This window comes from Crocodylus porosus, unplaced genomic scaffold (genome assembly GCF_001723895.1).
Source record: "Crocodylus porosus isolate Cpor-Errol unplaced genomic scaffold, CroPor_comp1, whole genome shotgun sequence".
In the NCBI taxonomy this organism is placed as follows: Eukaryota; Metazoa; Chordata; order Crocodylia; family Crocodylidae; genus Crocodylus; species Crocodylus porosus.
Genome location: NW_017728948.1, coordinates 22,165,400 through 22,187,901, shown reverse-complemented (window position 1 = coordinate 22,187,901; position 22,502 = coordinate 22,165,400). Strand labels below are relative to the sequence as shown.

Here is a 22,502-nt window from a genome sequence, read left to right as displayed (position 1 = left end):
GGCTGGGCATGCCTTGCTGCTGGGTCCTGACACCAGCTTCCCCTGGGTCCTACTGCCCCTGGTTCCTGTCACCTTTTACAGGCAGCTAGGAGCAAATAAATACTAAATTTTCAAATTTTCTTAGTGGCTCCGTGGGCTGGATAGAATGGCCTGGCAGGCTGGATCTGGCCCCTGGCCCATATTTTGCCCACCCCTGTCTTAGAGTCTCTTCTATCTCCTGACTCCACGGGGCAACCAGCAGAGTCCAGAAGCATGGGAAATACCCACAGTAGAGCATAGGCATAATTGTAACTGCTAAATCATCCCTGGCTAATGCCTATCCAACCTCTTGAATGCTTCCAGCGATGGAGATTCCCCAGCTTCCCTAGGCAGTCTATTCTACTGCCTCACTGTATTAACAGTGAAGCAGTTCTTCCTGATATGAATCTAAACCTACTTTGCTGCAACTTCAAGCCATTGGTCTCCCCACTAGAGGAGACTAAACCAATTTCCATCTGTTTTCAATTTATTTATTTTTTTACTATCATTTGTACTACACTGGGCTCTCTATAAAATTCAGTGAGGTGTGTACTGTGCAAGGGACAGTCTGTGCCTTAACATACTTGCATCTTACACACATAGAACAACATATGAGAAAGGCACAGGGACATGAAGTGACTTGCTGAAAATTATGCAGGAAGTCAAAGGCAGAGCCTGACATCAGTCCTAAACTAGAGTTCGAACCACTGGGTTATGCTATTTCTCAAGGTATTATTTAAAAAAGCAGCCACAAGCTACACAAAAGGCAGAAATCATGATTTAAGGATAAGGTTTTCACTCACATCTAACATTATATAACCTTGCTCTAACTAGTTAAGCTGGCACTGAGAACCTTTGAAAATTCCACCCTAAATTATTATTTTCAAATGAATTAAATAATTTCCACATGGCAAGGGGCGAGTGTTCCATGGAGACTGTCAGATTGCTGGGCTTCACAAATAAATACAATTGCTTAGAGAACATGAGATTTCTAGGTATCACCAATATTCTTAAAGTTAGAAAGATGTATTTTCCAAAGATGTCTTGATTATATTTTTCTCCAAAAACACATTATGGTTATATGTTTTCCCAAACTTAAAGTTACACATAAAAAAATTCTAACTGTCAGATGCACAACAAGCGTTGCACCTTGCTTTAGATGATAAAACTGGTGTCATGCCACATCCTCAAAGGTGAGGAGCCTGAGCACCAAGGAAGCACAGTTTTAATATTTTCACTGACACAGAGCTCCCCTATGGCCATGGGCAAGTCACTTAACCTCTCTGCCTCAGTTTCCTTTTCTGTAAGATGGGAATAATGTTGCTTGCTTACTTACGTACTTGGAAAAGGTATTTCAAGAATCATTTGGTGTTTTGAAAGCAATTTGGAGATGGTAAAATGGATTTGAAGATGTACTACATGCGTAATAAATCAACAAAGCTATACATTAACTGGAAAAAACCTCACTTCATATGACATACAGCAAAGTACTGCTTATTGTCATATTGAGTTTGGTATTCAAGCCAGAATTGCACCTGAGAAGGCATTCCGTCTCTGAGGGGAACAAGAAGCTGGAGTGAGAGGGGTAACCTGAAGGAGGAGAAGGATGGTCTCATGTGAAAGGAAATACAAACCAAGAGTCCAAATTAATCCCTTTTGCAATTTGAATGAACTCTGATCCCAAAGCTGGAAAGATCCTGCTGCTGCCGGACAAAATAATACACATAGGAAGCACACAAACAAGTTTTACACCATTTAGTTATTATACCCTGTAAAATGCGTCTCGTGCGGTATTTTGCAGGTATAGCTGCTGGTTATCAACATTTATCTAGCTGGTTGGTTTCTGCCCTCTACTTTAAAGGCACTAGCCAAATGGGGGGTTAGCAATCTGCGGCTGACAGTTTCAAAAGGCCATCCCCACTAAGCAGAAAAAGACAAGTACTCATCATGCACACACATTTATACACTTGGCTCTGAAGTTTTAATCATTATTTCTTACCTTTTCATTCTCCAGGTCTATCATCTTCTGTGTCAGGGCAGCTTCCATTCCTTCGATCTGTTTTAACCACTATATGAACATGGCAGTAATGAGAGGAATACAGAAAGGTGAAAATACAGCTTTTGGAGGAGTTTTATTAATAATTTTGTAAGTTAATTTGCTGAGGACACACCCAGTTACATGCTTCACCCCTCCCCTGCCCCATTAACTGTTCAATTTTTTCAAGCTATCAATAAATGAGTAAGGCAGCCACTGGGAATTAATTGTGAACGGAGGTGGCTGTAATGCAGTGGATTAATTTGCTCCCCTCTAAAGATCTACATTTAGATTGAACTTGAGTCAAAACAGTAAAATTAGTCTGATGGTTTCAACCCTACTGTTCCCCACACATTGTCTGCAACACAGAAGTTTTGCTCTTAGGGCCCAACTCTGGCGGTCCTTGCTCATGGTACTTGAAACCAATGGAACAACTTGTCCTTTATTCACATAACAGTAGCTACATGAGGGGGTGAAGGGTGCCAAAAGGTAAAGTTTAAGATGGGTAGGCAAAACCGTATGAGAAAATTCATGCAGGTCAGAAGGTCAATCATCCTATCAATAACTTTTTATTACATCTAAAAGTATTATAAAAAGGCATAAAAGAATGGGCATTGCATTCCAAGTGTAAAATCGTTATGGTAGAAGCTAAAACTGTGGAACGCACAGATCTTGCTTGTTTAATGTTAATGACGGTTAAAGGCAGTGAGTGTTCAATCTTTCAGTATATCAGAAGAGGTGGAAATTCTCATTCATTGCTTCATTTCATTTACTTATTTATTTATTTTTACTGGTTTACAGAACACAGTTTAGGTAAATGGTTATTAATTTAAGTACAGCTTGCGCCCACTTAGATCACAAGGAGCTTTAGAATATAGAGTAAAAGCATTCTGGGGAAATTAGGAGTCTTTGTTAAATTTCTATATAAATCTGTTGATTGGTGTCTGGTGAGATTTGAGGTTCAAACTAATGGACCAACATGCAACCTATTTTTTTGTATTTCATTTTTTGTAAGTTATATGGGGCTCTCGTGATGATTTTTTTCAGTGACCACAAGCCAGAATGGACAAATTGCAGGCAATGATTCAGATTAGATTTAGGGGTTTAAAGAATGCAAATTCTCTTTTAAATTAGTTACATTACATTCTTTTAGTAAGAGAAGGTAAAACACAAATTCACTCCTCAATTATATTCATCTGGTCTTTTGTTGCTTCAGAGAATGATAAATCACAATGGAAGCTTATTCTACCTACTTACTAGGTTTACATTTTAGCACAGATTCTAAGCAAGTGACAAGGAACATTTCATTTCCCAAGAGACTTTTTCCAGCTGTAATCTTTGCACCTCTCTCTAAAATAATGGAGATGACAGATTAAACTAAGGAACAGGCATATTGTGTGAAGGAGATCACCTTCCCATCACACACCTTCAAATATCACCCAAGTGAAAGGGCTCTGTATAGGGAACTTATGCAAATAGGGTCATGATCCATGTATTATAAACAGCTTTTTGACTGAAGACAGAGTATTACAACCTCGCTCCAGCTGCTACTCCTGTCCTTAGCTCAAACAAGGCCACCATTTCCTATGCACTTCTATGCACCCACACAATCATTAACTAGGTACCTGTACCTCTTCCATTGGCCTGCCCCTAATGACTCTCTCTCCAATAGATTATGCCCACTTCTGCCACCATGCACCTATTTCACCCATCTCTCCACATGGCATCAAGTTTGCTGCACTGCAGGCCTTTTTGTTATCCTGAAGGCCTTCAGTGAATATCACCCTTGGAAAACTGGTCAATGCCAGTTTGATGCTGCTACTCAGAGAATTTCAGCTCAAGTTTACACTTAATGGCTGCATCCAGATGAGCGTGGCCGTGCAGTATGTGGCACCACAAATATGTCTGCAGTGCCACGTACCACACATTTAGATGGTCTCTGCGCTGCAAGGGAACACTGCCCATGCATGCGCTGCTCCACTTTTTTTCCTGAGGGTTTTATTGACCCATGGATATCTAGGGGTCAAAAAATCCTGCAAAAAAAAAAAAAAAAAGGTAGTCATATTCCTTGATCTGGCAAAGGGGAAAAGACAGGAATATTCAGCATTTTCCTTAAATATTAGATTGCAAATATCATCCTAAAAAAAAAAAAAAAAAAAAATTTGGAGCAGCGCATACACAGGCAACGCACTCTACTCAGAAGTGGAGCCATGCTCCAGTTGACAGTGAGGCTCTATGCAGTAGCATTGCTACCTCTGCAGTCCCGGGAGGTCCCCAGAGCCCAGGTAAGGCTGCTGGGGCCAGTCCAGTCCTGGCCCCAGTCTCCCCAACCGAACCTGGGGTAACTTGCCACACACCAAAGTGAGCATGGCATGGGCTTTCCCTGGGGACGAGTAGCTGAAGCGCAAGGTGCACCGCTGCAACTCATCTCCAGGGAACCAAACGTCTGAGCTCCTCTGGATATGGCCTATTCCTGCCAAAGGACTTTGCAAGATACTAAGTCTCCTCATGATCTCACTAAATCCAATGGGAGAAGGTGCTGAACCCCTCAGGGCTTGGCCTGAAATTTTTAGATGAGAATCAGCCACCTGCGTCATCCTTATGCTGTACTGGTTTAATTTTGAAGGAAGAATCATTAAGATTCAACATACATTTGAAGAGGAAAAAAGAGCAATTGATATAGTTCATGGGGTCATATTCAGTTATAACCTATCCCACATTAAAGCTACGCTGCTGTGAAGTAATGCAACATCAGCTAGAATTACACCAATATGTTGTTTACATGAAGACACATTCCTTTATTGAACAGACTTATTTCCAGAAGGCTCATATCTATGCAAGGCAGAGTACTAAAAGCAATGTTTGACATGAATAAAAATGGAACATAATTGTATGGACTCAGTAGAAGTGTGTGCGAGTGTACTGATGATGCTGAGGATATGTAAGTGGTTCCAGCATTTTACAGAAGGATCTTATTATAAGGCAAAGTTGTGATGGCTTATTTTGATTAAGGATCATTCTATCACAATGGATACCAGAAATATAAAGGAGCTAAATGGGTACTTAGTTACAGGGCCAGCTTCTATTTTGGGTCACACTGGACACTTTTACATGACTCAATTAATGAAGTCTTTTTATTTCGTAAAAAAGAAGAGGAGCTTTACTGAGGAAACCAGTGGAATTGCCTTGAACTGATGGAACTGAAAGCAAAAATTTGACCTGTGATTCCTACTGGGGTTATGTTAAAATCAATTATCTCATCTGAATCCTATTTCCATAGGGTTCTTATTTGCCTTGGATTTACAGCTTTTAATTTGGGATCCCTGGAATTAATTCAGAACAGAAGGTGTTATAACAATGCACAGCACCATGCTGTGTTTACAGTCATTTCCTCATGCAGGAAAGATGATTCCTTGTTTGTTATGCCTCATCTCAATATGCTGTGGACATCAGTAAAGTCCTTCCATCAGCAGATCTCTAACCACTATACAAATCAGGCTGTGTAGAGTATCTCTGAGTGATTCATAATAATGAACTTAGCTGTGTTACATTCCCAGGCGGCCAGGAAGTGTTATTGTTCCTTCTTTTACAGAAGCAGCTGAGGAGCAGACATGTTATATGTTGCTCAAGGTCACTCAGGTTGCTTGCAACCAAACAGTATTGACAGCAGGTATTTAGGGGTTCATCCTGTACCTGAACCAACAAGGTGCACACACATGCATATACTCATTCCTGAAAATGCTCTAAGTTTTAAAAAGGCTGAAAGTGATCTCCTTCCTAAGACATTAAGGCTTGAATTCAGAATTCTACATTTTCCCTGATATCAGTAGCACTTAAAGCATTAATTACAGCACAGCTGTGACCTTAATTAATAGGCAACCTCCTGTCTATTTAAGAACTAGCAATATTGAGTGTTCCAGGAGAAATGAAACCCTAGATTCGGTGTTGGTAAGTGAAGAGTTTTTAATTCACTTTAAAACAGTACACAGGGCAACTCAGAACTCTTAATTCCTCATTTCCTGTATGAGCTTAATTGATGTATATCATCTGTATCATCCCAGTAGACTACTGGTTGGAGTTGGTAACCAACCCATAGAGTCTACCAAAACAAGGAAGTCGGAGCAACAGTAAAGGGAATGGGGGGAAATTGGAGGCTGAAATTGTGAATAGCTCCTTGAAGGCTTCTTAAAACATCAGTAATTGCAATATGCTTCCCACAGTAAGAAATAATAACGTATAATTAATAATCATACATTATTTACAGATATATTTATAAAAGAACCCAGAACAATCAGTGAATAATCACTGTTTTCATGAGTAGACAGGATGGTTTAGTGGGTAGGACACTAGGCTAGGTCACCTGAGACCTATGCTCAGTTACCAGTGTAGGCACAGCTATCATGTGTGATCTTGAGCAAGTGATTTCAATAGTCTGTGCCTCAACTCCCCATTTTCAACCTTTTTCCTGCCTCCTACAGGTGCTATGTCGATCAAATTTATCATCGGGTTTTATTCATTACAGGTTTGTGAGACTATACACAATGGCATTAAAATTATATAGACTGTTTACACCTCAGTTTTAAAAACAAGCGTATTGACAACAGAGGATAAAATTAAAGATTCTGTCTTTTTGAACAAGCTGGGTAAGTAGTAAAACACACAAGTCAGTCATTCTTTAATCAGCTCAGGACAAACAGAAATGATAGCAATAAGAATTCCTGTGAGATAATGAAAATGATTATTGGGGTGGATTTATAAAATATTTCTGCTTTTTAAAGATTGAAGATCATTTTATAATTTCTTCTTGTTATGAAGAACTGACAACAAACTCATTTTTTCTTAGACTGTGACCATCAAGTGATGCGATTTCCTGAACTGTGAGAGCCTGACTCACAACAACAGTCCCATGCTTTTCAATGCTCCTGCTCACACAAGAACTAACCAGCTTATGAAAGGGCAGCACAGTCCAGAGTTTGTACAACTTTAGCCTAAGGAAAAGAATACTCAGATCCCCACCTAGCCTAATTGTGTTTTCTCCAAATATTTTAAAGTCTGCAATCCTCACCTCTTCTCTTACACTACACTGACAATAGTTTTAGTGTTCTCCTAGTTTCATTTGGTTTACACTAGGGCTATATGAAACGGCTGTTTGGATTCAGCTGTTTTGGAGAACAGTGATTCGTTTTGGTGTTTTAGATCACTGTCCTGCTTTGTTTCCACCAAATCTCCTCCAAGTCTGTTTTGAGCCCAGCTGGGCAGGGGTACAGGGCCCCAGCGGGGAGCAGGACGGGCCTGGGGATGTCTTGTCTGGGAGAGACAGAGGGCTGCTGCCCCGTGCAGGTGAAGAGACCCTCCCCACAGATCTCTGATCCCTGCAGAGCCAAGTCACGTGGCAGGGACCAGCAGTGCCCTGCCGTGAGACCTGGCTCCTCAGGGAGCAGAAATCTATGCTGGGGGTCTCCTTGTTGCTGCTACCCACCCCATGCAGCCCCGGATCTCTGCTCTGTGTGGAGCCAGGTCACACATCAGACACCAGCACTGCCCTGCTGTGTGACCTGGCTTCAAAGAGAGCAGAGATCCACTCCAGGGTCGCCTAGCTGCTGATTTGCGCTGCTCTGGATCTCTGCTCCCTGCGGAGCGAGGTCGCATGGCAGGTACCAGCACTGCCCTGCCGCATGACCTGGCTCCGCAGGGAGCGGAGATCCACGCTGGGGTCTCCTCACCGCCACTGCCCACCCGAGCAGCCCCGCGTCATCAGGGCAGCGAGGGGTGGGCCGCAGCAGCAAGGAGACCCCCAGCACAGATCTCTGCTCCCTGCAGTCAAGTTGTGTGGCAGGGCAGCAGCATACAGTTGTTTCCCTGCAAACCTGGCTCTGAAACATCTCCAAAACACTTTCACAACTTTTTGGATGCCTTGTTTTGATCTCTGTTTTGATTCAAAGATGTTTCTGAGCCTTCTGTTTTGATTCAGATTTGGTGTTTTGGATGCTGAAACAGCCTGAAACACCTCCAAAACAAAATAGCTGCCAAAATTTTGCACAGCCCTAGTGTACACCAACCAATAACTTAGCTGAATCATCAAACAATCACTGTTGGCTAGTCATTATCAACTATTTAACAAGACCAATGGAGTTTTGATGTTGCAAATCCATCTTTTAATATCAACTTTTTAAATAGAAGACTTACTGGGGAAAATACTTTCCTTTCTGGTTTATTTAAATGGAGTCATTGTTTGCGCCTATTAATGATAGAAATAGAAAGCTAGTTCCAGTTGCACAGAAATGAGTAATCTAATAATCTGTCCAGTGAAAAATACTTCTTAAAAATTAAATATTGAACTAAATATCCCATTTACCAAAACCTCCTAAACCACTCCCTACTCCTTTGACTATTATGTGTTGGACAATCATAATTATACATTCTGGTCAATTGCAGATCCACTGCTGAACAGCATGGAGGATTAGCAAAGAAAGATCATTTAAATAGCAAGTTAACACAGCAATGTGTGCAACTGTGATGCCTATTTTTTTTTTTAACCACTAATTTTCAGTTTGGATACTAAAAATGTTACTTGAAAAACAGACGACTACAGGTCTGTTCTCTGACTGACACATTTTGGTTTTAAAAACCACGGGTGATTGGAGCGGTTATTTTCTGAAACCAGCTGACTATGTTGTTTAGGTCTGATGCCAGGCATACAGTTCTGGATTTAGGTTTAGCATGAAACCTAATCACCCTTCAATACGGAGCTCAGAAGCTGCTTCACTTAATATACAGTAGTTGGACACATCAGCAGTGCCCTACTTGCTCAACAGAGTCTCAAGAGGGGACCAAACCTTAACAACAGAAACACTGCATCATGTTTTGCTATTTAGAGTTTTCCCACGTGGCACTGAGGAGATAAAGGATGAGAACATTTGAATTTGTCAGAAAGTAGTAAAATGCCACGCATGATACTGAATTTCTCATTAACAGTATATTCAGGTAAAGTAAGTAGCAGGAAACAAAAAGGTAGGGTGTTTGTTTATTTGACTTTTTGGAGACATTTTTAGAGGTTTAAGAGGGGGAAAGAGATTAAAAGCCTTTCCCCACCCCAAAATTAAAATCTTTGTTTCTCATGCAATATAACATATGGGGAAAAGGAGTGCAGCAAGCTTCCCACGCTGTGTTTGCTGAGTATCCGCTTTTCCCCACTAACTCCCATAGAAGAGGACAGTACTCAGCTCACCACTTCTGGACTTCAGCACCTCACAGAAAGAATTACCATAATATCAATCATGCAAAGCAGTGGGCAGCCTCTTTTGAGGTTCTGGGTTCTTTTCTCAGAGGGGTTTGTGGGAGTGGAAGATGCTGACACATCCCAGAGATGATACCTTTTCTCCAGATTTTTGAATATGCTCAATTGTATGTCACAGCCCTCCACATGCATAGCTCCAGTGAAGACATGGTTATAATGAACACATACTCAAATCCATGTGAATTTAACAGAAACGCCACGCTTCTCTGATAAAACATCATACAAATTTCTGATTCGTGTGCTTTGGTTTTGTGCAGACAAAAAGCTTTAGTGAAGTCTACCTTTTCACAGAGGGAAAGTACAGTCCCAGCTTGGATTATTGCAACCTGTTCTTCATTTCTCAAATTCTAAAACAGAAAAAAGGTGCAATTGCATTTTACACTGGATTGTAAATCCATTCCTCAAAACACTCTGTATGCATCAAAGTATATCAGCTGCCTGATTATTTAAAAAACAAGAACAGAAAATATCCAATGATTAAAAATTAAGCTCAAGTAAAGTAGATACAGTCCTTAGTCACTTAAGTTCAATACATCATTTCCATTGTGGCTTTTCAATGGAACAGTTCCATGAAAACAAAGTGGATACAATCTAGTGATCTTTTTAAATGGGAGAAATGGCATTTCACTGCAGAGGAGCCCTAATGCAAGGAATCTATTGCAGAATTGGGCCTTTTATTAATGAAGGCTACTCACAGAATAAGAGGTTCCCATAAATATTATTTTGGATTTCACAGTTTAATCTATGATCTGAAACTCTTGTCTGAATCAACCCTCTACTTTACAGACCAGACTCAAGCTTTCCTAACATATGCCTCTCATAAACCAGCTCTCATTGCACTTTGTAAGCGGCCAAGTTTACATCTGAGAGGCACTGCAAAAGAATATAGCTTTGACTTCTTTCTCCTGTCTTATATCTTGTCCCCTGCAGTCCCTAAAAAAAGTATTTAAATGCCACTCAGAAGGGGCCCAAATATATTTTGAAAAAATGCAAGGAATCTGCACCTATGCTGGTAACAACTATCCCTGTCATTTCCCAATGAATATGCAAATTCAGTCATTCAGAAATGCCCTAGTGCATTTACTGGCACGTACTGTGTACCATGAGAAAAAGAAAACAACTTCAGAACAAACACACACACAAAACCAGAAATATATTTGAAATAAAAAGTGTTACCCCATTATCTCCAAGAATATCTAGCTTCTTCATAAGTTCAGAAATATTCACATCCTAGAAAAGATTTTCAATACTCATTGTTCATAAAGGAAGGGGGGGAAACAACCTTCAGTATTCATATCTTTTCATGACTTTTCTGTAACTTTACATGCAAAATGTCACCAAAAGCCACATGTCAGTTTTATACCACAGGGACACCAATTCTATGGATGTGTTCACAGTTCAGGGAGAGGTGTGCAGAGTAGCTGTTTTCTGCACCCCACTGTGGGTGGGCTTATTAGCTCAATTGGCTTAACTGGCTCTGTCACTCAGTAGTGCAGATTAGTTTACCCACAGTACCATACAGATGTGGTAACATTTTTATAAACCACTACAAGAGTACAACATGCTTTGAGGCTGGGGATGCCTGGCATGCATGACAAGTTTACCATACACATGGCCTTAGAGCTAGAACAATGGGTACATGTGAAGTCATGTGTCATTTCATATGTACTTCCATCAGGTTATGAATGAATACAACTCAAATGCTGAATTAGGGAAACAGGCTTAGAGGCAGATCCAGTCCAGGATGTCAAGTTTAGCACATTGGGCCACTAGAGTTGACAGGAAGACTATAGAGAGTATGAGCTGGGTCATCTAGGAAACAAAATATAAACCTATGAGCCCTCTAACAGCAGGAGCAACGTCTGCTGTGCACTCTGATCAGGGAGCAATGCTGCCTCGGACTGAACTGCCTGCTAGTCATAGTAGTGAGCGCAGAAGCCTAAGCAACATGTTGATATTGATCCCCAATTAGGACCATTGATTGATTGGTTTAAAAATTTGCATGCGTTTAATTTTGTCCTTCCTCTCCTTACAGAAAAAAAAAGAACCCCACACCAACCATCTCCTCCTGAAGACAGAAATACAAAAACAAACCCTATTAGAAACCCATTCTTAGTCTTTCCAAAAATCAGCACAGAAATGGCCACTGATGTAACAGGAGCAGGATCAGACCTCAAAGGCCCATGAACAGTAGCTTGTGAAGTGCTGAGCATGCTCAAGCCCCACTGCCATCAGTGATAGCTGATAGTGGCCAGCACCTCACATGTACAGTCCTTTGCAGGACTATCTTATGACATTACTTCTACTATATAGAAATACTGGTTTGTATCTGTCTATTACGCACTCATGCAAGGAGCCAGTAATTTGATACCAATTTGTTTGCCAAATTAGCTATTGCATTAGCCTTACAAAACATATTAACAGACTGTAACACTCTGGTAAACAGGCTCAGGTGCGTGAGGCTAAAAAAAATGAAAATTCTATTACAGCTATATACAAATGTAGAAGAAAAAACTGCCATTCATTACATATAAATCTAGCTTGGTTCCCTGACAGTAACAGCATAAGATCAGCACACCACACAGAAGACATTCTTTTTCCAATCCAGTCTTTTTCCCCTCTTACTAGAAGGGTAGTGTGTAGTATTATCTATTGGGCAGACAGTCCATGCTAGCATTCAATTTTTTTTTTTTAATAAGTAAAAATATTTAGAAATCAGTTCTTTCTGCAATTTTCAAAACTGGGTTTAAACTTTCCAGATCTGACATGTGAGCTTGTCTTGAGGTCAGCATTTTTGGGTTAGAATCATCTCTATTAACTGAATAAATAAGACTTGTAAGTAATCAGTCACTATTATGGAAATGTGACACTAGTACAATAATAATGAAATATATATAATATAATGGAGCATTTTCAGGCCAGATACTTAATTTTCATTTAGTTGTTATTGAACATAGGAGAACATTAAGAATCAAACCACATTTTAAGGCCTATACAATATTTAATTTACAACAACCAAATAACCATTTTCCAAAGATTTCAAAACACATGGATCATAAATCAATTGGGCCTCACAACATCCCTGTGAGGTAGGTAAAAAATACATTTTATAGATTGGTATATTGGGATAGAAGTTAAGAAAGGTACCAAGAACAAAAAACCCAAGAAAAAACACACTTTTTTTGTGACAAAAGATGAAAGAGGAACTCTATGACATCCATTTAAAAAGAGTACTTTTTGTGCTGGGAACCTGGATCTATCTGGAGTACTGTGTCCAGTTTTGGACCCTCCACTACAGAAAGGGTAGAGACATTGGAGAGATTCCAGTGGAAGGCAACGAAGATGTTTGGAGGGCTGGGGGACATGACTTATGAGGAGACACTGAGGAAGATGGGCTTATTTAGTCTGCAGAAGAGAAGACTTGGAGGGGTTTTAATAGTAGCCTTCAACTACCTGAAGAGAGGTTCCAAAGAGGATGGAGCTAGACTGTTCTCAGTGGTGGCAGATGACAGAAGAAGGAGCAATGTTCAAAGGTTGCAGCAAAGGAAGTTTAGGTTGGATATTAGGAAGAACTTCCTTATAAGAAGGGTTGTAAAGCACTGGAACAGGTTATCCAGAGTGGTTGTTGAACCTCCATCCTTGGAGGTTTTTAAGAACTGGATAAACAAAGCCTTGGCTGGGATAAAATAATTGGGGATGGTTCTGCTTTGAGATGACCTCCTGAGGTCCCTTCCAACCCTAATTTTCTATGATTATATGATCATAGCAGATATAAGAGCTCCCACTGATGGGCACGTTAGATTACAAAGAAGGATGTTAAAAAGCAGAATCAGGATCCTATGCAAAATGTTTTGGGAAGGAAATCTATTAATTAGTGTTCTTTAGCGGTGTGTCAGATAAGAGTCAGATTCTTAATTCTGGAGACAGCTCAACAGATCCCCAGACAGAGAGATCTATATCCATCAATCTATGCATCTAACCTAAATTCAGTGAACTGCCCTTTTCTGATAGTCTTTCATTTATTAGGACATTTTATTCTGGGTATGTCCATAGGCCCTTTGCTGTAACAAAACTTTCAGGGAAGGCTATGGTAGTAAGCATGTAAGTTATGATGCTATAGTATGTTAACATACCAAATGGATGGCACTAGTTGCTCCCAGAGTAATGAAAACAGCATAGTTGAATTTTATGGCCATAATTTCTCAGGTGACTTCTACATCTAATTTTTCAGATCACAAATAAAAATAATGTTTCTCTAATTGCCTCCAGTGCACTCTGAACCAGTGGTCGGAAAGTTTCTTTTCTTTTTGATCTATTATGCAGGAGATGTTCTGAATTTAATCTTGGGTAAGCTAGCATGGCAACCAATCTGAGCTCCCCTTGAGATTTTGAGTCTTCAGACTGAAAAAGAGCAACATCTTATTTTTCTCGCTGAAGCAAGCAGGTAAGATGCCAGTTATTTATCAATATGTATAGTATGCTCATCTTGGGCCTCATTCAAAGCCAACAAAAATTAGTTAGCAGGGTCATGGTACTTTCAATGGATTTAGGATCAGGACACTTATGCTTCTAGATCCAACTTCATTACTACATTACTTAAGCACATACTTAATGAAGTCCATTAAAGTGCTTCGCTGGCCTGGGGCCTGAGTACATATAAGGGATCAGAACAAGTGATGGATGGGTGCTATATTTACAATCCCTTTTTTCTAACCTTAACTACACTTCAATATTGAACCTGTAATTCAAAATTGAACAAATATAGAATGGCACAAAAAACAAGACAGCTAACCATTCATACAACCATATTCTCTATAGTATATTCAGGCTAACTCCTAAACCTCTCAGGTTATTAGCCTCAGGAGAATACTAGACAAGTCTAGCAGACCTCATTGTCAGGAGTCATCTTTCCCCAATTATTCATCCTTTTCTCCAAGTTTCATCCTATATTTTTCTTTGCAGAAAAAAAAAAGAAATTCTCACATCTGGATCACTGCTGCATGTTTTAAAGCAACCATTATTTGACAGGGCAATTTATTCACGTGTTGGGTAAACTCTGATAGAGCTCCTGGATAATCCAATCATCTTGAGAGCTAATGAAGCCACATCTACCTTTATTCCTTCTTGTTGACAGAACAGTTGAAGTGCACTTCCATTGTTTTCAGGGAAGGTAGTTATATGGAGGTTAAATGCTGGCGACCTTCGTTCTCTCTCCTGAGGAAAGATTTTGTTTCAAAAACAATACATGTGATTACATCGAAACATTAATTCGCCATACCCTGAGTTACTCAAAAATCCTACATTTACTGATTGTCATAATCCACAGATCTCTATTCAGATTCAAAATACACTGTGGTTTTCCAGACTCCTTAAAGTTTTGGCATGGGACAAAAGCCCCAATTATACAACCAACCCATGCAAGCAGCGTCTCTGAAGTTTTAAAACTAATAAGGGTCCAGATGGGGCATATAACCGTAACACTTGGGGATGTAGGAAGTATTTGAGACAATTGTCTCGTAGAAAGAATATTTTATTTATTACTTTATACGTGGACCAGATGACTATAAGAAAAAGGTTCACAGTATGAAACCTCAAATTAATGCCAAATCATATTTTGACTTTGAGAATACTCCCTCATTCTGAAATTATATCAATTTCATTCTTAATTTAACAGTAAAGCCCCATCTCATCATTTATACTACAATAAAACTATTTAGCAGCTGAACTCTACATACCAGTCTTCTAAATCCTCAAAAGCAAAAGAATTTACTACTCACTCAGGTTTTTATTTTTGAAATATACTGGTACCCTACATTTAATCTTTTTGATGCCAAAAACAATAAATGCACATATATTATCTCTCGAACTATATCGCTCTTAAAATTTGTGCGGCTTATTGACTTAATTTCCATGCACTTGCTCAATATACTGATGTAGCATTTCAGTAGAAAGCAGCAATACAGCATTTCAACAGATGAAGGACCTCCACACAGAATTTAATTTTGATGCCTTTGTTGAAAGCAGCTGGATTGAAGGCTCTGGAAACTGCACCTCAGGGCCTTATTCTGAATGAAATAAAGCCCATGAAAGCCAATGGAGTTGCACCAGTATAAGTGAGATCCGTATCAGGCCTATCTTCTATACCCTGAGCAAGAATGGCATGGCAAGCGAGAGTTAGAGCCAAAAGAGCTACTGCAGCTTCCAAGCCTATTCCATCCATAGCCCATAGCCGGACTTCCAAAACAACAATTGAAGTTAATTGTGTTGGTTGTTTGGTGATATGGACATTTGTCCTTTCCTAACTTTGCTGAAACCACAGATTTATTTCACACATTAACAAACATGCCATAACAATTTCTGTTCAGTAGCATCCTACTGCATTTGAAACTGTGATCCAGAGCAGAGGCAAAAATGTCTGCATCCCATCACGAGTCTCCTCAAACAGTTTCCTGGAGAGTCTTCTACAACTGATCTAAATTTTAAAATTCAGCTATACTAGTAAGGAAGCTTCACCTTACAATAGGAAAACAGAAACAGAGGTTCTAATCTAAAATTAACCTCAATTAAACCAACATCTAACATTTTAATCATTTAGCATAGCAGTAAGCCATTCAGTGTTTCCTCGCATTAAATGCTACACAGTTGGCCTTGTTTTCTAATATATCCTGATTTTCATCTGAAATAGTTTGGTTAATCAAAATGGCTAAAAATGTTTCCACAAGAACTGAAAGCTGCATAAAGTACTCACTCCCAGTCACTTTTGTGCTTATTGCTTATCTATCAGTGCACAGATTTCTTTTTTTGCATGCTTTCTCTGAAATCACAGGCATATCCTGCAATTGTTATTCTTCAAATAGGTTCTCAGCAAGAAACTAGAACCATTGTCCTGAGCTATAGTTTAGTCTTCAAACAATTCTTTAGTTAAGTGTGGAAAGTTCTTATACTAAAGCACTTTTGAAGAGTCTTTTTTTAAAGATGTAATTTGCTTTAAGTCACTTTTTCTGAAAATGCTCCAGTTTTGGACAATGGCTGCTAGCTTGCTGCCAGTTTTAACTTTAACTTTGTTCTGTATTTCAATTCAGGGTTGCTGAATAAAGTATACAGAATATAAGTCAGTATCCATTTTAATGTCCAGAATGACTACTAGGAAGCAGATATTTCAGAATGCATAGTTTGTCATGTTACATGCTATGACCTCAAAACATACAGATGGTAAAATAAAACAATAAAAACAAAAGATTTTAAGAAAAAGACACAGAAAGGGAATGATGTCACTGAAGTAGGATGAAAATAAGATTTTCATCTTTACTATGGAGGTTATACATGCGAAGGGCTGTGGTGAAACACACTGGATGAAGAAAATTATGAAACAGCAACACTAAAAATCTTTCATAGAACTGATTCTAAATGGTGTTAAAAATATGGACGATGTTTTCAAATAGGGTATGGTGTTATCAGGCAACATAATAGTGGGGCAATGCATTGCCCCCCATACTGTGGCAACAGTTTAGCATCCTAACACCCCCTAACAGCCCACTTGCAAAGTGATGAGGAGCACCATTAGTTTCCGATGAAAACAGAATTGCTTTTAACGAGATGTAGCCACCCAACTATTACATATACTCGAATGAATTTGATGAAGAAATTTGCTATTAAGAATGTTACCTTCATTTCCACCAGTTATGCTTGTGCCTCACTTTTCTAATTTGTATTACTAGCTGTAAATATTTCCTTTTGTCTTTTAGTAATGCCAATTGATTCCAATCCAGTAACACTACATATCAGCAGTAAAGAGACTTTGAGTAAGTGCTTTCAACATCAGCTATGAATATTTGCACTAATATAAAGTAAAATTATTTGAAAATATTCTTAATTAAAAACAATTACAGGTTGATATGATGGATGTATGAGATCCTTAGACTTTATTGCATGCAAGACATGAGAAGGTGTGTTAATTGAAACAATGCCAACCAAGTCTGTAGTATGCATACCAAGTGATTTCACATGCAAGAAAGGAGTAGTTATGGAAATGAAACAAATAAAAAGGCAAAAGATTGCAAAACAAAATATTTTTATTAGGTGCAAAACAAACTATATGCAATATATATTAGCTATTTTACATCTTCATAAACATTAGTGAGCATTCTTTTCAAAACATATTAAGGCAGTGGCATCATTTTCATTATCCAAACATACAATATTAAAAAAAAATCTAAAAGGGGTCTCCCTTATACATGCACTGGTCACCACTGAACATTACATGAATTTCAGCTTGGGTTCAAACACAATTTCTGTTCCATTTGAGAGTTTACAGAGAGAATCTCTTACTTCAAGTTCTAGCACTCTGAATTCTAAGAGCTCATTCTGGTCTTTCGCATCCTGCATCTCGGTCTTCAGCTGATTCTCTTCCTGTTCCATTTTGTAAATCTAAGAGAAAATACAATATCAAACACCACTAAGACCTAGAAAAGCAGTATATCTGGGTACATATACTGATTCTTTGCATTTTTTAAGAAACTATAACATTTCTCAGTATTCTCATTCTCAGTCGCTTGTTGAAACAAGAGTTAAGAATTAAACTCTAAGCTAAAAAAGTTTTAGCCCAAATTTCTTACAAAGGTCTGAACTGCAAACACTTTGTGTGTAGTCTTTACTTTGTGCCCTTCAAAAATACCTTTGAAGTTTAAATTGAGTCCATTCATGTGCCTGAAGTTAAGCACATACAAAAACATTTGCTGGATCATAACCTTAGACAAAATATCCACTGAATTCAGTGCATAGCCAGTTGGCTGGGTGTCAAGTCTTGGAAATGAGGAAGCAGCACGTTAGAAACAATGTTATTGGCTCGTGAGTAGACGGACACGATAGCCTCAATAAGCAGACAACGATTTGTCTGGTCTGGAGTTTTCCAAAGACCCATTTTGAAAAGCATATATGGCAAGTGATACAAATCCTGCAGCTAAAACTAAGAATGACGATCTAACTTTCAGCACCAGCTCCATGAGACTGCTTCAAAGCACACAGTATTTGAAGTCTGGTAATCTGTTCATGTGTCCTTTTTTTTTTTAAAACTAAATTTAACGCAATGGTAATGGACATTTAAGGCTTTATACCAAATTAAATAATTGATCCAATTAGAAAGAAACAGGAGTGGCAGCAATCTTAGTCCTAGATTTGTATCATGTTATTGTATCATTTTCAGTAACAACCAAGTACCCTTTTTGCATCACTATTACCACTTCAGAGATATTTACCAGCAACTTGAGACAGCAACCAGTTTAAGTCCCCATTGTGCTGGATATTGTATGGCCATCCAGGAAATGATACCCCTACCCAAGAGGAGAGGTTTGATAGCACTTTAAACTCTATTTCTACCCAGAAATGGCAAGTGATAATTTGACTGAGTGACTTCCACCTCAGCACTAACTGTTGGCACATCAGTTTCATTTATAATTCCTATTAAAAAGCAATATCCAAAGGTTCCCAGATTCTGACCATATACCTTTTCAAACAACTCTTGATTTGTTCTGATAAGCAGCTGCTTCTCTTCTATCCATTTTGAATCCTGTGGAGGGGGGAAAATTAAGTATATTTTTTTTAAACCAAGAAATTTTTAAAAAGTATTATGCTTCAGTCATTAATTCACAATGAAATGTGGGTCCCACATCAAAGAACAAGCCCAATACAAATAAGAAATAGATAACCTGGGGGAAAAAAAATGAGAACATAAATAAAACTCTGATTCTCTGTAACTTAGCCTTTTTTCTTTCCCACCCTGTACAGCCTAAGTTATTGGCTAAAGTTTGAAAATCATTATTTTGGAGGCATGTTATCAATGCTCTTCCTTTTCTTCAACTTATAATTATTATTATTGTTCATCTTCCTTTACCAAAAGGGGATTATCTTGCTCAGTAGCTTTGTTTTAATATGTCTGCATTTTAATTAAAGTCACAGAAAAGCTTATAGGGAAGGGGAGGGAAAACATTTAATGAGCTGAAGTAGAACATCTGAGGATAGTGCTCTTCAATCAGCTGCTCAGATAGGTCTCTTATAGGCAACCTTTGGAATGGAATAAGGAAAAAAGAAGGTGCTAGGAAAAAATGTAGATCGCCACCTGCCAGAAAAAGGATCTTTAATTTCCATCTAATAACCTGAATAGGAAGTGTTTACAAGATCAGCTCAAATTACCCTAACGGTACTTTTATAATGATAAAAGCAACTATATAACATGAGAGATGTTTTCTAAATCACCCAGGTAATTTCAGATCTATCAAGGAAGATTTGTTTAAAGTCTAACATATATCTAAGACCAACATTTTCTAAGCAGACAAGAGATTTGCACATTCAGTTCAATTTAGAAATGAATGAGATAGCCACCCAAGTCCCTTCAGGGTACTTGAAATTTCAGCCAAACCATGCTGATATAACATTTACTTAGATACTTAAATTAGCATTTGCTGGGGGGAAAAAAATGGAGCATTTCCTGCCTGCCACATCAAAACTAATTATTTTATGGAATGTTTTAATTTTATTATTTTCTTCTCACCCACACACAAAACCAGGCATGTGCACTCTTATTTTTACACAGGAACTAATTCCTTAGGGGCAGAAGGTTGTTTCAGTTTGTGTTAAAACACATACCAGATGGAGTATGGGGGGGGAAAAAAGGCAAAGAAGTATGTGATGAACACCTAGTCTGGAATTCAAGTAAGGAAATACACAATGCTAATCAGATGTTAAGCTAGACAAAGCAATGGAGAAACCATTGGAAGCGTTTCTCCCCAGCGTTCCCTTCCAAAGCTCAAAGGACAGAACAACTTGCATCCAGAGATTTAGGTAAACATCCAAACTTCATACACACTTGGGGGCCAGCTGCATTTCCACAGTGCTTTTTCCATGTATTCCTTCCTTTCAGGATTGCTAACGTTCTTTTATAGCTAAAATTGACTGATCTTATTTGCTCCATTGATGGTCTAATTTTGTTTGACAAGAAAGATATTACAAGTATTTCAAAACTCGATCATTTGAGGCCTGACCATGATTTTCAGTAGAAATAAAGATCCGCAGCACTTAACAAAAGATGCCCCTTATAAACATCCTTAGAAGCTATGGTAAGATAGTAAACAATCTTACCGTAAAGTCTTTCATAAAAGAACCTCAAAATACTTTACAGAGGTAAATTGTTAGCATTCCTATTTTGCATGCAAGGAACTTGGGCACAGAAGGGTTGATGAGAGTCTTAGGTGAAAAAAAATCATAAAATGAGCTTACAAGCCCAACACCAAGGTAAATATATTTTTTTTAAACCCTTGGCCCTGCACTCTGATCTTAGCCTTCCTCTTTAACACTGCACATCTGACCTTAGACAATGCATGTCAGCTCTTGCTGTCTAGGTTTCTTTAGTTTTAAAATGAGAATTTAAAAAATGGGCAAGATGCACAGTTTTTGAAAATCTGCACTTAAGTCTCCTGATTTAGAGCACTGTGCTTCAAGCACCCAAGAAGATTACCTCTCACCTGAATGAAGAGCTCAGAGTTATTACTAAATAAATACCCTTATCAGAACCTCAGTGCCTAAACTACAAAATCACATTGTGCACAAAGTCAGTTTATTGTAAAATTTATTTAGTTAAATATAGGGATTAACAGTTTGGTACAACTGCAGATAAGGGCAGTGAACAGATGAACATGTGCTAGAGCCCCTAGGAGGCAGAGCAGCGATTTCTGGTGAGGGTCTCAAGCTTAGTTTCTATCTGAATCATAAGAGACAATTATAAAATTGCATCCTACTGCTTCAATATTCAGGCAACTGAGAGACATGGGAAGCAGCAGGGTTAAGAATCTTCAAAGGTAATAAATAAATAAAAACTACTTTTTCAAGCACACATATTAGGTCTATCAGTAAGGAATCAAATGTTGACAAAATTTTTTACATATATATTCCTGTGCCCTTGTCTTATTTACAGACACAATATTTAAATATTATAACTTTAATAGTAAAGTATTTTTAATGCAGCAACTTGCCTAAAGTTTTAGTTAACAATATACCAAAAACTGACAAAAACAGATCCCCAGAAGGGAAAGTGTGCCTTTCAAACAGGAATAAACCAGTGTCCGATTTATTTATTTTTTTATTTTAATATTTCATAAGCTAATACCTAATATTTATCTTACTTCTCATTTGTTGTGGAAATAATTTATTTCCACAAAATTTACTAGAATAGAAAATTGGGGCTTGTAAACAAGCCAATACAATATTGTTTACTTCAAGAGACACAACTTGTACAAAACAAACCATAAAATAGAATGAAGATTATATATAAAGAGTTCATGAAAAATGGAATACCCCCATTCATAAATGTACATCAGTAACAATATTTACACATTTTTTTCATCAAAAATATGGTAAAACTAAAACGTTACATATTTTTGCAGGGGCACTTTCAGTGATGCAGTTGAACACGTTTAAATGCAAATTCATCATTCTAGCCATCTTTCTGGAGGATCCTGGGGCATTTGTAGATGACTCGTTAAATGCCCTTTTGCACTGCTTTAATGGCATTGCTGTTTGCAAGAATTTCCAAATTTGGTGGTGTATTCTGCATTAATTCCAACTGCTGTAGCAAATTCAGCAGCATAATGTGCCTTAAATGACTTTGGGGTGCAGCAAACTAAAACACCTCTGAGGAGCTTTAATTTGCTGCCTTACAGCTGTAGAGGGAATCACCAGGCTCTGTGGGGCTCAGGGGCTCTGCAGGCAGCCCAGGAAGGCAAGCTGCACTTAAGAAGAAAAAAAAAAAAAAGTCATGAGCCCGATTATCTGTGCAGGGGCCCAGTGCTGCCTTCCACAGAGGTGGGCCCCCCAGGACTGCCCAAGCCAGGTGCCTATGGACAGGTGCTGCCCCAGGGGTAGGGAGGGGGGAGGGGGCACCACTGCTAGAGGGAAGCACCAGCCTCCCCCCATAACTCATGGGCTGCTTGGCTTGCAGGCAGCTCACCCACCCCTCCCCACCACCAGAGAGGCAGGTAAGGACACAGGTGTATACGACATGCTTCGATTTAGGGAGAATTAAACCCCCGTGTTGTTTATTAATGCCCCTGGGCATCAAATATGCACCAACAGCCAGGATTTATCCTTGCCAAACCCTAACAA

General features: G+C 38.8%; 2 protein-coding genes across 4 annotated transcripts in view; both read right to left on the bottom strand.

Annotated features, from left to right (window-relative positions):
- Positions 1-11,293, bottom strand: part of LOC109321812 (janus kinase and microtubule-interacting protein 2-like) — a 15,339-nt gene extending 4,046 nt beyond the window's left edge. The window contains exons 1-3 of the mRNA XM_019552568.1: positions 10,527-11,293; positions 9,632-9,697; positions 2,018-2,086 (exon numbers count right to left, since the gene is read on the bottom strand). Of these exons, the coding sequence (XP_019408113.1) occupies positions 2,018-2,086; positions 9,632-9,697; positions 10,527-10,559 (168 nt within the window). The 5' untranslated portion in view covers positions 10,560-11,293. The remainder of the gene's footprint in view (positions 1-2,017; positions 2,087-9,631; positions 9,698-10,526) is intronic.
- A 2,520-nt stretch (positions 11,294-13,813) lies between these two features.
- Positions 13,814-22,502, bottom strand: part of JAKMIP1 (janus kinase and microtubule interacting protein 1) — a 111,453-nt gene continuing 102,764 nt past the window's right edge. For 2 of the 3 annotated variants that reach the window (XM_019553442.1, XM_019553441.1), the window contains exons 12-14: positions 18,853-18,915; positions 17,679-17,777; positions 13,814-14,564 (exon numbers count right to left, since the gene is read on the bottom strand). In XM_019553442.1, the coding sequence (XP_019408987.1) occupies positions 14,385-14,564; positions 17,679-17,777; positions 18,853-18,915 (342 nt within the window). In that variant the 3' untranslated portion in view covers positions 13,814-14,384. Of the gene's footprint in view, positions 14,565-17,410; positions 17,778-18,852; positions 18,916-22,502 lie in introns of those variants that run through there. The other variant, XM_019553443.1, reaches the window with a different exon arrangement.